The 13,326-nt window shown below is 37.2% G+C and overlaps 1 protein-coding gene across 1 annotated transcript in view; it reads right to left on the reverse strand.

Moving 5' to 3' along the window:
* Window positions 1-498: 498 nt before the first annotated feature.
* Window positions 499-13,326, reverse strand: part of SKP2 (S-phase kinase associated protein 2) — a 52,829-nt gene continuing 40,001 nt past the window's right edge. The window contains exons 7-10 of the mRNA XM_053700425.1: window positions 5,948-6,075; window positions 5,536-5,587; window positions 4,924-5,031; window positions 499-1,078 (exon numbers count right to left, since the gene is read on the reverse strand). Of these exons, the coding sequence (XP_053556400.1) occupies window positions 862-1,078; window positions 4,924-5,031; window positions 5,536-5,587; window positions 5,948-6,075 (505 nt within the window). The 3' untranslated portion in view covers window positions 499-861. The remainder of the gene's footprint in view (window positions 1,079-4,923; window positions 5,032-5,535; window positions 5,588-5,947; window positions 6,076-13,326) is intronic.

A 13,326-nucleotide genomic window follows, 5' to 3' on the forward strand; every position in this document is an offset into this window, starting at 1 on the left:
TTAGTATATTAGAATGTTGCTTAAAATAGTCTGCTCTATCTGAATCACTAAACTATACCTTTAATCTACTTTCAAGACATACTGCATCTCAGTATGTTTATAAAAATCAGAAATACTGCAAGGCTAACAGCTACATTTCATTTCATTAAAAAAAGTTTTGCATTTACAGTTGTTACAGAAAGTAATGAAGGAACTGTTTGATTGCATAACATTTCCCAACACAATCAAATATACCAATTGTAAGCTTAAAAAGGGACAAGGTTTTTTTTCTCTCCAAAAAGACTGAAAATGATACATTATAAAAGTCACTTCTTTGGCAAATATTAAAAAAAAAAAAGTTATAGAACATCCAAAAAAATTTAAGTAAGTGAATATAATAAGGTTGCTGCCAACTTTGGTCCACAAAATCGCAATTCCATTAGTCTGTGGCAATAACCAATTAAACATCAGTGGAATGTAATGGAAGTGGCTTCTTAAATTTTGTTTTTGTCACAAAACCATAAAACAAAAAAAAATTAAACCAAGCATTTCAATATTTTTAAATCTGATTGTAGTGGATCTCATTTTCACCAGAAGTGGCTTCATAAAAAAAAACCAAAAAAAAAAACAAAAAAACGACTTTTTAAAGGTTACTGAAGACTTAACGTGACCATTTTGGTATTATACCGTAAAGCTGTTTAGAAATGGTTTCTAGACAGAATAAAGTATATTTTTACAATAACATGTCGGCAATACCACTTGATTTACGTGCATAAAAAAAAAAAAAAAAAAAAAAAAAATGCTGATGCAAACGTCTGATTTCAGTAGGGAAGTAAAATTCAAGTTTCTTGGTCTCTTCTATGTAGAACTATTTTTTTCTGTTTAAAAGAGGTCTGTACGATTTAATGTCAATTTGCATTTCATGCCCCATATTTCTCTGTTTCTTTTGTGTCCAGTTGTGGGTCTGCCAATGGTGCTGAAAAATGAGCAGTTTATTTTTATATGAGGTAGGGATTCTTTCAAGAGTTGAAATGAAGTGTCTGTCACTATACCAAACACACTGAGTGTCTTCAGAGGAAGAGTGGCTTGTCCAAGCTCACTAGAAGAAAAATAAAATGAATTTGTGTTAAATTGAGAAAGGGGATAATCCCTGTATATTATTATTTCATCATCCAACACTTTAAAGTCTAGGATACACTCATTCTTGACTTTTAAAAGGATAACTAAATACAGTCAAATTGAACAATACACAATAAAAAGACAATAGCAGTTACTTTGAAATTTGCCAGAAAATATTCTACTTCTCATTTAAAATTCAGTGAAGGTAAACAAAAAGATTCTATTCTAAATAATTTAACATATCAACCCAAATAAATATCACTTTCATTCATCAAAACCTCTAAATCTTTATATTACCTTCGATATCCTATATTATTTTCATCAACTCTGCTATCCGAAAATCAACCAGTAAATTTTTTTATTTTTTTTATTAACAATCACGTTGTTCATCCATCCAATTGATTCTTTGGCCGTTAGGCGGCCGCCAATTTACGTCATCCTGGTATGTTTCGACATGTGCATGGGTAACATTTTTTACATCGCAGTTCCCAAACGCGCGTTCACATTTCGCGCATGCGCATTATCAACTAGTTATTGTAGGCACAGTTTTGACCGCAGCAGAAAAATGGTGCGCAAGACCAGGAAATAGTGAATGGGAGGAGCATCGGAAGGGAACCGTAAGACAAATAGATATAAAATTACATAAATCAATAAAAAAAAAATTTTTTAAAAAAAGCTAGCGACTTGATTTAAGTTACTGAAAGGAATATAAATACGATTGATGGCTGCAAAAACTTTACCTTCACTTTAATTACATTTTTCCTCCCTTGTATCATGTACCAGACACCAACCAATCACAAAACGCATATATTGTGCACATGCTCAGGAGCGTGAATATGAAAACGTGCACATTTTGATGTTTATTGGAAAGTTTTTAAAAATTGCATTCTTTGTCTAAAATCATGAAAATTTAATTTTGACTTTAGTAGTCGTTTAAATAGATATTGAAACAGTCTAATTTTAATTTTCCAACAGGCTGATGTTGGACAACAGGAACAACTGAGCTAGACTGTGGCTCTCAAAAACTATTACTAGAAAACCAACTAGTTTCCAAAACATAAATGCAAGTTCCTTCTCCATAGCAAACATTCTATCAACAAAATTTAAATTCCAGGATACAAATCTCTCTTAATTCCCATCCCTAATTTAACCCGTTAAGGATCAGGCCATTTTTCAATTTCCTTCCCTTAAGGACCAGGGTTATTTTTTCATTTCTGCAGTGTTTGTGTTTAGAGACACACACACACATACATATATACACACACACACATATATACACACACACACACATATATACACACACACACATATATACACACACACACATATATACACACACACACATATATACACACACACACATATATACACACACACACACATATACACACACACACACATATATACACACACACACATATACACACACACACATATATACACACACACACATATATATATACACACATACATATATATACACACATACATATATATACACACACACATACATACATACATACACTGTTTTTCCTCGCCATTGAATGGACTTTCTAAAGATACCATTATTTTCATCATATCTTATTAATTTACTGTAATTTGTTTCTATAAAATATGATGGAAAAAAATAGAAAGAAAAAAAAAAAACAAAAAGAACCAAAAAACACCCATGCTAAATAGTTTCTAAATTTTGTCCTGAGTTTAGAAATACCCAATGTTTACATGCTCTTTTTTTTTTTTGCAAGTTATAGGGCAATAAGTAAAAGTAGCACTTTGCTATTTCCAAACCATTCCCCCCCCCCCCAAAATTAGTGATAGTTACATTGTAACACTGATATCTGTCAGGAATTCCTGAATAACCCTTCACATGTATATATTTATTTTTAGTAGACAACCCAGAGTATTGATCTAAATCAATTTTGGTATATTTCATGACACCATTTCACCGCCAAATACAATCAAATAAAAAAAAAAAAAATTGTTCCCTTTTTCACAAACTTTAGGTTTGTCACTGAAATTATTTACAAACAGCTTGTGCAATTATGGAACAAATGTTTGTAAATGCTTTTCTGGGATCCCCTTTGTTCAGATTGCTTTTTGGCAATTAGAAGGCTGCTAAATGCCGCTGTGCACAACACGTGTATTATGTCCAGCAGTTAAGGGGTTAATTAGGTAGCTTGTAGGGTTAATTTTAGCTTTAGTGTAGAGATCAGCCTCCCACCTGACACATCCCACCCCCTGATCCCTCCCTGACCCCCCTCAAACAAGTCTCTCCCCCATCTCACAATTGTCACCACCATCTTAAGTACTGGCAGAAAGTCTGCCAGTACTAAAATAAGTTTTTTTTAAATATTTATTTTGCAGTGATGGATACCCCCTTAGCCCCCAACCTTCCTGACCCCACCATACAGCTCTCTAACCCTCCCCCCCTCTACCTATCTTCCACCATCTTGGGTACTGGCAGCTGTCTGCCAGTACCCATTTTGCCATAATAAATGTGTTTTGTTTTTTGTATGCTAAAGCATTTTCTGTAGTGTAGCTGCCCCCCCTCAACACCATTCCCCCCTTCCCGATCCCTTTACAAAAATTAAATTTCCCCACCCGCCTCCCTGCAACGGCTTCCACCCACTAACGAACGGCACCATCGCTGGCTGATACAGAGAGGGCCACAGAGTGGCCCTCTCTGTATCAACAACTCTGCAACTCTATTTCTGCACTGCCCCACACGTTGGTCATTAAGGGGTTAAAACTTTGTTTGCAATGAAGGTGGTCAATAGTTGTTTCAGGTAAAACCATTAGAAGAAAATTGACAAATTGTCTTCTAGAATGAAAAACTATTAAAAATAAACTGCATGTGAGACAAGAGTTAATGATAAATGATGCACTTTTGTTCACAAAACCTTTTGTTTCTTTTTTTGTGTGTTTTTTTTATTTTTATATAATTTTGCAAGTGTTCTATAGATAAGAGCTTCAGAAACATTTTTTCAACAAGGACCCCCTTTTTGCTTTGGAAAATTGTCCAAAGCAAACCACTAGTCTAGTCAGAAAGGTATACATTTATTTTTTTAATACATCAATATAGCACACAAGTGAGGGGATTATTAGCAAAAATAAGTTAATAAAACTTTTGCAGCCATTGCTATCACTAATGGTTAGAAACGTTGACAAAACTTCTGCCCCGTGTGTGGTATTCAGCAATGCCCAACCATTTGAAGAGGTATAAAATTAGCTATGTGCCTACCTTACATTAAGCAAAATACAGGGAAAAAAAAGTTACTCATACATACAAAGACACTCGCACTCATGCATGCACATCCTCACACACATCTTGTAAGGACTCTGAAAAATGTGTAAGGGTCTTCTAGATTGTAAGTTCCCATGGGAATAGGGACCTCAATCCCAACTGTACGTGTTTTTAAATTTTGTCCTGTCTTGTATTGTTTTATTTAAATGTATTGTATCCATGGACAGCGCTGTGGAATATGTTGGCGCTTAATAAATAAAGTATAATAATAATAATAATAATAATAATAATAATAATAATAATAAGGGTCCAACCCCTCAGTCTAATCACTACTATAGATGCTGATTACGTGCAACTTTTTAGGACAGTCAGGTAATACAACAGATCTGATTCTGCATCACTGACAATGACTGCTCTGCAGCTACATGAAATGTCTGTCTCTAGGGATAAGCACACAGACATACATTTCCTATTAGTTTCAAAATCAGTTTAAACAACTTTAACCTGTATCTTTTTCAAGACACAGATAGTGCTTTATAACACAAAGACAATAAGCATATTTAAAAAAAAAAAAATCTTACAGCAAGTTTGCAGGAGATATTTGATAACAACGACTAAGACCAAGATGCTGTAAGTGGGTGAGCTGCTGGAACATAGGGAAGCACTCAGAAGTCAGCAGGACACTATCACTGAAAAAATAAAAAAATATACAGATTCTTTATCCTCTCACTTATTGTTAGTCATCATTCTTTATTTGGCATTTATACGCGACAAAACTCCTTGTACTACTGTATACTATATAAAAACTTTTGCATAGGCATTTTGACATTTCACAAGATCAACACTAGATTTCACAGATATGAACATGGTGAAATACACACACACACACTATGACATATTTTGAAAATGTCTCACATCAAAAATTCTAGACAGTCCTATAGTTAAAGCACTCAGCAGACGTTCACAAATATATATTTCAGTTATATAGGTGCATATGTGATGGCTGTCACCAAACTTTACACACATAAATATATCTAACTACACACACATCTATATCTCTATCTTTACACCAACATCAATACAAATATATTATCTCTCTGACAAATCCAGCGAGTACTCTGCTAGATTTGGAGGGTAACCGCTAGACTACTGATACAATAATTTTACATTTAAATAAAATGAATACAAATTACCTCAAGTCCAAATGTGTAAGCTTAGGACACCTTTCAAGTAAGGATTTCAAATCTAGGAGGGGAAAAAATATTGTTAAAATGTTATTAAATTGTGTGTTTTGCACAGTTGGTATTCCTTCCTTTTAAATTTCTACATAATGGAAATTACATAAAATGGTATAATATCCCAGTTATGTGGAGAAAAACTATTTAAGCAGTCTATGGTCTAAAATTCTCGTTACTATAATAGAATGTTTTGCCAGAGGTGAAAATTTAGCAGCAGAGAACATACGTATTGTACACGGCCCATTTTATTTACTTATTTAGCCATTATTTCTGTACTGTTATTGTATGCATTATAATATTCATTTTATGCTATACCTAACCAAGCTATTAATTCTTGGTGTTTTTGTGGATATATTATTTTACGTACCAGGTATCTCAAGGTTCTGACGGTACCCACTGAAATTTAGTTGTGTTATATGGCTAGGAATGTGATTCACTGTAACTTTTATATGGTCCGCTGTAAAATCACACCAGGAAAGATTTAATTCCTCCACCCTGCAAAAGAAAAAGGCATATGTCAACCATTTATTTTTTATAAATGTATAGCCACTTAAAGGAAAGACTCCATATAGAGTATAGAAGGGAAGGAGGTGACATGATAGAAATCTTCAAATGTATGAAAGCACTTAATAAAGTAGAATCAAAGCATTTTTCAAAAAAAAAAAAAAAAATAATAAAAAAAGCCAAAACAAGGGGTCACAATCTAATATTAGAGGGTAGCAGATTTAGGAGAATGTAAGGAAGTGTTATTTTTACAGAAAGGGTGTTGGATTCATGGAATAAACTTCCAATTGAGGTGGTAAACCCAAAGACTGTAAAGGAATTAAAAAATGTCTGGGACATGCGTAAGGCTATCCTAAGAAAAAAGTAACATGTAATATGGGTAGACTTTATGGGCCTTTTTGGTTATGTACCGTCAAATTCTATGATTCTCTGTTTCTATTTAAAAATTGTTAAAATAAATTTCTGTCTAGAAACACAATTAAATTATATCATTTGTTTAAAATTATGTGTTAAATGGGTCACTTTTTTTTTTTTTACGAGTATTCTTTATTTAGGAAACAAATACAAATCAGGACCAATTAGTCCCACAATTACACAATATAGAAACATATACAAGCCATCCCCTGTAGAGCAGCTACAAACACAAGTGTTATCCAATATTCTCGCTACAAACACAGGTAGTCTATCAAACACGGGACTTTAGAGTATAAAATTTGCATGCAGCATAACAGATTCCCATTTTATAGTAGAAATTCTAGACTTTGGGCTAATCTCGAGGTGTCCTCAGGGCCAGTTGAGATTAGCAATCAATCACATCAATACAAAACACCAATACATTGACATTTTACAGAATGTGAGATAAAACCTCTGAAGTCCTAGGCCCTAAACCCGCCAAACAGAGGATATCTGGACTCATCATACCTCTGTCGTATCGTTATGCTTGTGTTAAATTATAACTCAGTTCACACTTTACATCAGGTCAGTGAGAAAGAAAAAAGTCAAAAGGAGAGAGAGAAGAGAGAAAAACAAGCTGCAAGGGGAAAACAAGCCCATAACTGAGAGGCTGTCACATGGGTCATCGATACTACTGTGATAAAGACCCATCACCTCCCTCCAATTCCTCCCATGCCATCCAGGTTAAACAATGGAAACCCAACCTCCCCTCCATCTTCAAAGAGTATTCTTCCATAGAACGTAGGTATGCCACAATTTCTAGAACCATTGTCAAGGATATATGTGTGTCTCTCAGCCAGTGCCTAGCTATCACCAGCTTAGCTGCCAACAAAATAATACATAGTGTTCTAGCAGGTCTATGCAGTCCATTCAAACCCAGGTGGAAGAGGACCGTACTAACCGTGAGCCTGTTGACTAATCCCAACTGTCCCAGGAGACTCTCTACTTGAAGCCACATATGTTGGATGTCCCTACAGCTCCACCAAATGTGGATATAAGATCCTGGTTGTCCGCACCCTCTAGCAATGCACCTCAACGGAAATATCTTATGGATCTTGGTCGGAACTCTGTACCATCTTAAAAGTTTAACAAACAATTCATAAATAGTAATGCAGTGAACCGCATATTTTGTGGACAACACTGCTTTTTGCCAATCTTCTTCTAAATGGCTAGTATCCATCTCTCTCTCCCATTCCAAGATACGATGCGTTTTGACAAAAGCCGGGGAATTCAAGAGTAGCTGGTAATGGATGGTCAGGGCTTTATAGAGGGGCTTGCCTGCAAGCCATCACCTCTTCCATTGTGTCAGGTCCCTTACTTTATCTTTCGGGAAACCCCCACGCCCGAATCAGGGATATAAACCTGAAGTCCTCAGAGTGTAGTGCCTTTGGGAGTTCTCTCTCGGCACATGCCATGGTCAAGGTCCTCAGGCCTTCTCTGTTGTATAGATCTTGTATGTTTATTAGCCCGTAGCCCCAGCGTCCCGGGTGGGAATCAGGGAGACAGAATAACAAGGCTGCAATGGGGTGTATCGGCGAGGGATGAGGCGCAACATGCTCCACCTATCTAAGCTCTCTCTAGAATCAGACATGTTTTGAAGACTGGGCTGTCAATAGCCACCAAAATGTCAGCATGCTGGGGGATTCAAATCAATTCACCTAATCTGACCACAGAGGGTAACATAGCCTGCTCTAACTGGTACCACCTTGCTTTCTCTCGTCCCTCACCCCCCACGCCGAAACATGGGAGAGCATTTCCGCCTTGTAGTAGAGATTGATACTTGGTGCCGCCAGCCCTCCACATCGAATCGGCTGCTGGAGCTGCTACATAGAGCTTCTCGGCGGCTTCTTTTGCCAAATAAACTTATTGAAGAGAGACTGAAAGTGATTCAACAGATATGCAGGGACAGGCAACGGCACACATCTAAACAGGTATGTCAATTTGGGAAGTAACATTTTCAATGAGTGGACCCTGCCCATCCATGAAACCTCTAGGTTTGCCCACTTATCTAATGTAACATTAAATTCTTTCAGGAGGGGTTCATAATTTGCTCTAATTACCATTTTAGGGTCTGGGGAGAGGATCACTCCCAGGTTTATGAGTTGTGTGGTCGACCATTTAAAGGGGTAACACCTCTTTAGACAATGGAGTTCTTCCGGAGGAATGTTAAGAGCTAAAGCCTCAGTTTTGGAGTAATTAAGTCTGTAGCAGGTAAGTGACCCGAAGTTTTCCAAGATCTCGAAAACCGCAGGAAGGGACTGCCCAGGCTCAGAAACGAACAATGTTAGATCGTCAGCAAAGAGGGCCAGCTTTTGCAAGGTGTCATGAAGCACTAGGCTCTGGACCCCAGCGCCATTGCCTGTGTCACCTTTTTAATGAGATTAATTTAAGCTCAACTGAAGCTTTTATTGTAAGTATATTAGATTTGTATAGGTTGAACTCTATGGACTTCTGTTTTTTGTCTACATCTACTATGTTACTAGCAAACTTGTATTACACCAAAGCAAAGAAATCTACAGAGCAAACTTAGTATAAGGAACAACTGGCTGTCATGGAAGCCTGGGGTTCAAAACCAAGAACACAAACACTTTTATCCTTATCCTTTCTTATAGGACAGTGATGGCGAACCTTGGCACTCAGAACTACTTTTCCCATAATTCTCAACTGGACTTCAGATTGCCTAAGTATCATGGAAAATGTAGTTCTGAATCATCTGGAGTGCCAAGGTTCGCCATAGGACAATGAGACAGGAAGTCTATGTTGGTTGTGGTTCAAATACCAAATATAAGAGGCTTAAGGGTCAACTAAATTATATAAAAGTAACCACATTTTGTATTTTAAATTATATATACATGGTTTATACTGCAGTAATTATCATAGCACATCTAAATGCATCACACAGTTTAAAAAACATTTTCTCTAAACCAAAGGTTAACTTCTACTTATAATATCCTTCTTTACATAATCAAGATATACAAGTTGTAGTTGTATTGGCTTTTATTAGGAAATAGGTTTGCAAAATGAATGACCACAATTGCATTCTTCTGACAGCACATACATTTGTTATCCAATAATTTGCCATAATTTTTGTGGCTCCAGGTAAAAGCAGAACTAGAAATGTGTGCTTTAGAGACCTATGGTGGGTGGACAAACAAGATAGAGACATCTCAATAGCCCTTTAGAGGGTAAAATAGGGAAAGGGGGAGTACCCTATAACTTTACGTAAATATGGACATTTTTAGGAAAGGTTTAAAGGGATACCAAACCCAATTTTTTTTATTTTATGATTTTAAGTAACTTTCTAATTTACTCATATTATCCATTTTTCTTCATTCTCCTGCTATCTTTATTTGAAAAAGCAGGAATCTAAGCTTAGGAGCAGGCCCATTTTTGGTTCAGCACCCTGGGTAGAGCTTGCTGATTGGTGGCTAAATGTAGCCACCAATCAACAAGCTCTACCCAAGTGCTGAACCAAAAATGGGTCGGCTCCTAAGATTACATTTTTGCTTTTCAAATAAACATATGAGAACAAAGAAAAATAAAATAATGATAATAGGAGTAAATTAGAAAGTTACTTAAAATTGCATGCTCTGTCCGAATCATGAAAGAAAAAAAATTGTTTTTAGTATCCCTTTAGCAGCCCTAATTAGAGCATGCCATTTTAAAACTAGTGGTCTGCAATAGAAACTGTTGCCTGCTGGGTGGCATTATGAAGTAGCTGGTTGGGAGCTGTGTAATATTTTCTAATATATAATTGCTATACAAAGCACAAATTAATTGCATGATTTAACATAACATGTATTAAATGATAATTTGTGCAATAAAAACATTTTAACATAAGCTAACTTTAACTTAATATTGGCTAAAATGTTAGCCGGTTGGTCAGTAAAATCAGCTGGGTGGTGCACCTGCTGATAAGGTCCTGGGAATAACACTGGCACCTGACCCAATCAGCAGCGCTAGTCACACAGTGGAGTCATGCTACTAGCACTGCTGATTGGATCAGCCTGACTTTCCTCTTGGGACCAGCAGTGCTTTTCAGGTCATGAGCGGTACTCCTATGTTTAACCCCTGTGTGGGGGGTTAAACAGAGGTGCAGGGTTGCTAGGCTTAAAATTACATACTCCAACGGATTACATGTATATTTTTTATATTCATTTTGATTGAATTTTAAATAAAAGATCCAATCAACAAAGAAAGAAAATCAGCAGTAAGCTTGCATAAGTCTACACAGACCAACATAATAAAATAGGACAGATCCACAAAAAAAAAAAAGCCAGCAGGAATGATACATTTATTACTATCCCCGTATTAAAAAGGATAACTCGCAATTGTTTACAAGCAACTTATAGAAAAGAGCAATTAAAAATGAAGAAAAAGAAAGCATACAGGGGGAAAAACAAACAAGGTATTCAGTCTTACTTAAAGTGAAAGTCAATCCTAGTGTTGTACAAACGCTAGGATTGACTATTGAAACAAATAAAGGGGACTTTTTTCATGAAGTATAAGAAACTTCATGTAGAAAGCTCCTTTTTTTTTTTGTTTCCAACTGATCGCTGTTCTTAGCTGCTACAGCAGCCCACGGCTAAAAACTTTTTGCTAAGATGTGATGTTTTCACCTTTTAGTCAATAGCAGTGTAGTAAATCCGGCTCCACCACACGGCTATTGGCTAAGGAGGTGAAAATGTCACCTTTCAGCAAAAAAAGGAAATTTATTCTTACCTGATAAATTTGTTTCTTTTACGATACAATGAGTCCACGGATTTCATCCTTACTTGTGGGATATCACCTCCTGGTCAGCAGGAGGCGCAAAGAGCACCACAGCAGAGCTGTATATATAGCTCCTCCCTTCCCTCCCACTCCAGTCATTCGACCGAAGTTAGGAAGAAAAAGGAAAAGCCAAGGTGCAGAGGTGTCTGAAGTTTGAACAAAAAATTAACAACAGTGTGGGCCGTGGACTCTTATCGTAAAAGAAACAAAATTATCAGGTAAGAATAAATTTCCTTTTCTTTTACAAGATACGATGAGTACACGGATTTCATCCTTACTTGTGGGATACAATACCAAAGCTATAGTACACGGATGAAAGGGAGGGACAAGACAGGGAACCTAAACGGAAGGCACCACTGCTTGAAGAACTTTTCTCCCAAAAAAAGCCTCAGATGAAGCAAAAGTATCAAATTTGTAAAATTAGGAAAAAATTTGAAGAGACAACCAAGTTGCAGCTTTGGAAATCTGTTCAACAAAAGCATCATGTTTGGATGCCCATGAGGAAGCCAAAGCCCTAGTGGAATGAGCCGTAATTCGTTCAGGAGGCTGCTGTCCAGCAGTCTCATATGCAAAACCGATGATACTCTTCAGCCAAAAGGAAAGAGAGGTAGCCGTAGCTTTCTGACCCCTACGTTTCCCTGAAAAAAACACCAATAATGAAGATGATTAACGAAAATCCTTAATCGCCTGTAAGTAGAAATTCAAGGCACGGACCACGTCCAAATTATGTAACAGACGCTCCTTCTTAGAAAAAGGATTAGGAAACCAGGAAGGAACAACAATTTTCTGATTAATATCTTTGTTAGAAACAACCTTAGGAAGAAAACCAGGTTTGATACGTAACACCACCTTATCGGAATGAAAAATTAAATAAGGAGAAACACATTGTAATGCCGAAAGCTCAAAAACTCTGCAAGCAGAAGAAATAGCAACCAAAAATAAAACTTTCCAAGATAATAACTTAATATCTATGGAATGCAAAGGTTCAAACGGAACCCCTTGAAGAACATTAAGAACTAAATTCAAACGCCAAGGAGGAGCAATTGGGCTAAACACAGGCCTGATATTAGTCAGAGCCTGACAAAATGATTTAACATCTGCCAGACGTTTGTGTAGCAAAATAGACAAAGCAGAAATCTGTCCCAGTAAGGAACTTGCTGACAATCCTTTCTCCAATCCTTCTTGGAGAAAAGACAAAATCCTGGGAATCCTAACCCTACTCCATGAGTAGCCCTTGGATTTGCACCAAGATAGATATTTACGCCATATCTTATGGTAAATCTTTCTAGTAACAGGCTTACATGCCTGAATCAAGGCATCAATGACCGAATCAGAGAACCCTCACGTAGATAAAAATCAAGAGTTCAAACTCCAAGCAGTTAGCTGTAGAGAAACTAGATTATGATGGAAGGGTCCCTGAATGAGAAGGTCTTTCCTCAACGGAAGCGACCACGGTGGCTGAGATGACATGTCCACCAGATCGGCATACCAAGTCCTGCAAGACCACGCAGGAGCAATGAGGATCACCGAAGCCCTCTCCTGTTTGATTTGAGCAATCACCCGGGGAAGGAGAGCAAATGGAGGGAACACATAAGCTAGGCTGAACAACCAAGGCACTGCCAAGGCATCTATCAGTTCGGCCTGGGGATCCCTGGACCCGTATCTTGGAAGCTTGGCATGCTGACGAGATGCCATAAGATCCAACTCCGGACTGCCCCATCTGAGAATCAGGTTGGCAAATACACCCCGGAGGAAGTTCCCATTCCCCCGGATGAAAAATCTGTCTGCTCAGAAAAATCCGCTTCCCAGTTTACCACACCTGGGAAGTGGATTGCCGACAGATAACAAGAGTGAGCCTCCGCCCACTGAATTATCTTGGCTACTTCTGTCATCGTTAAGGAACTCCTTGTTCCTCCCTGATTGATGTAAGCTACAGTCGTAATGTTGTCCGAATGGAAATTGATGAGTTTGGCCGAAGCCAACTGAGACCAAGCCCGAAGAGCATTGAATAACTCTCTC

The sequence above is a fragment of the Bombina bombina genome, chromosome 2 (genome assembly GCF_027579735.1).
Source record: "Bombina bombina isolate aBomBom1 chromosome 2, aBomBom1.pri, whole genome shotgun sequence".
Classification (NCBI taxonomy): domain Eukaryota; kingdom Metazoa; phylum Chordata; class Amphibia; order Anura; family Bombinatoridae; genus Bombina; species Bombina bombina.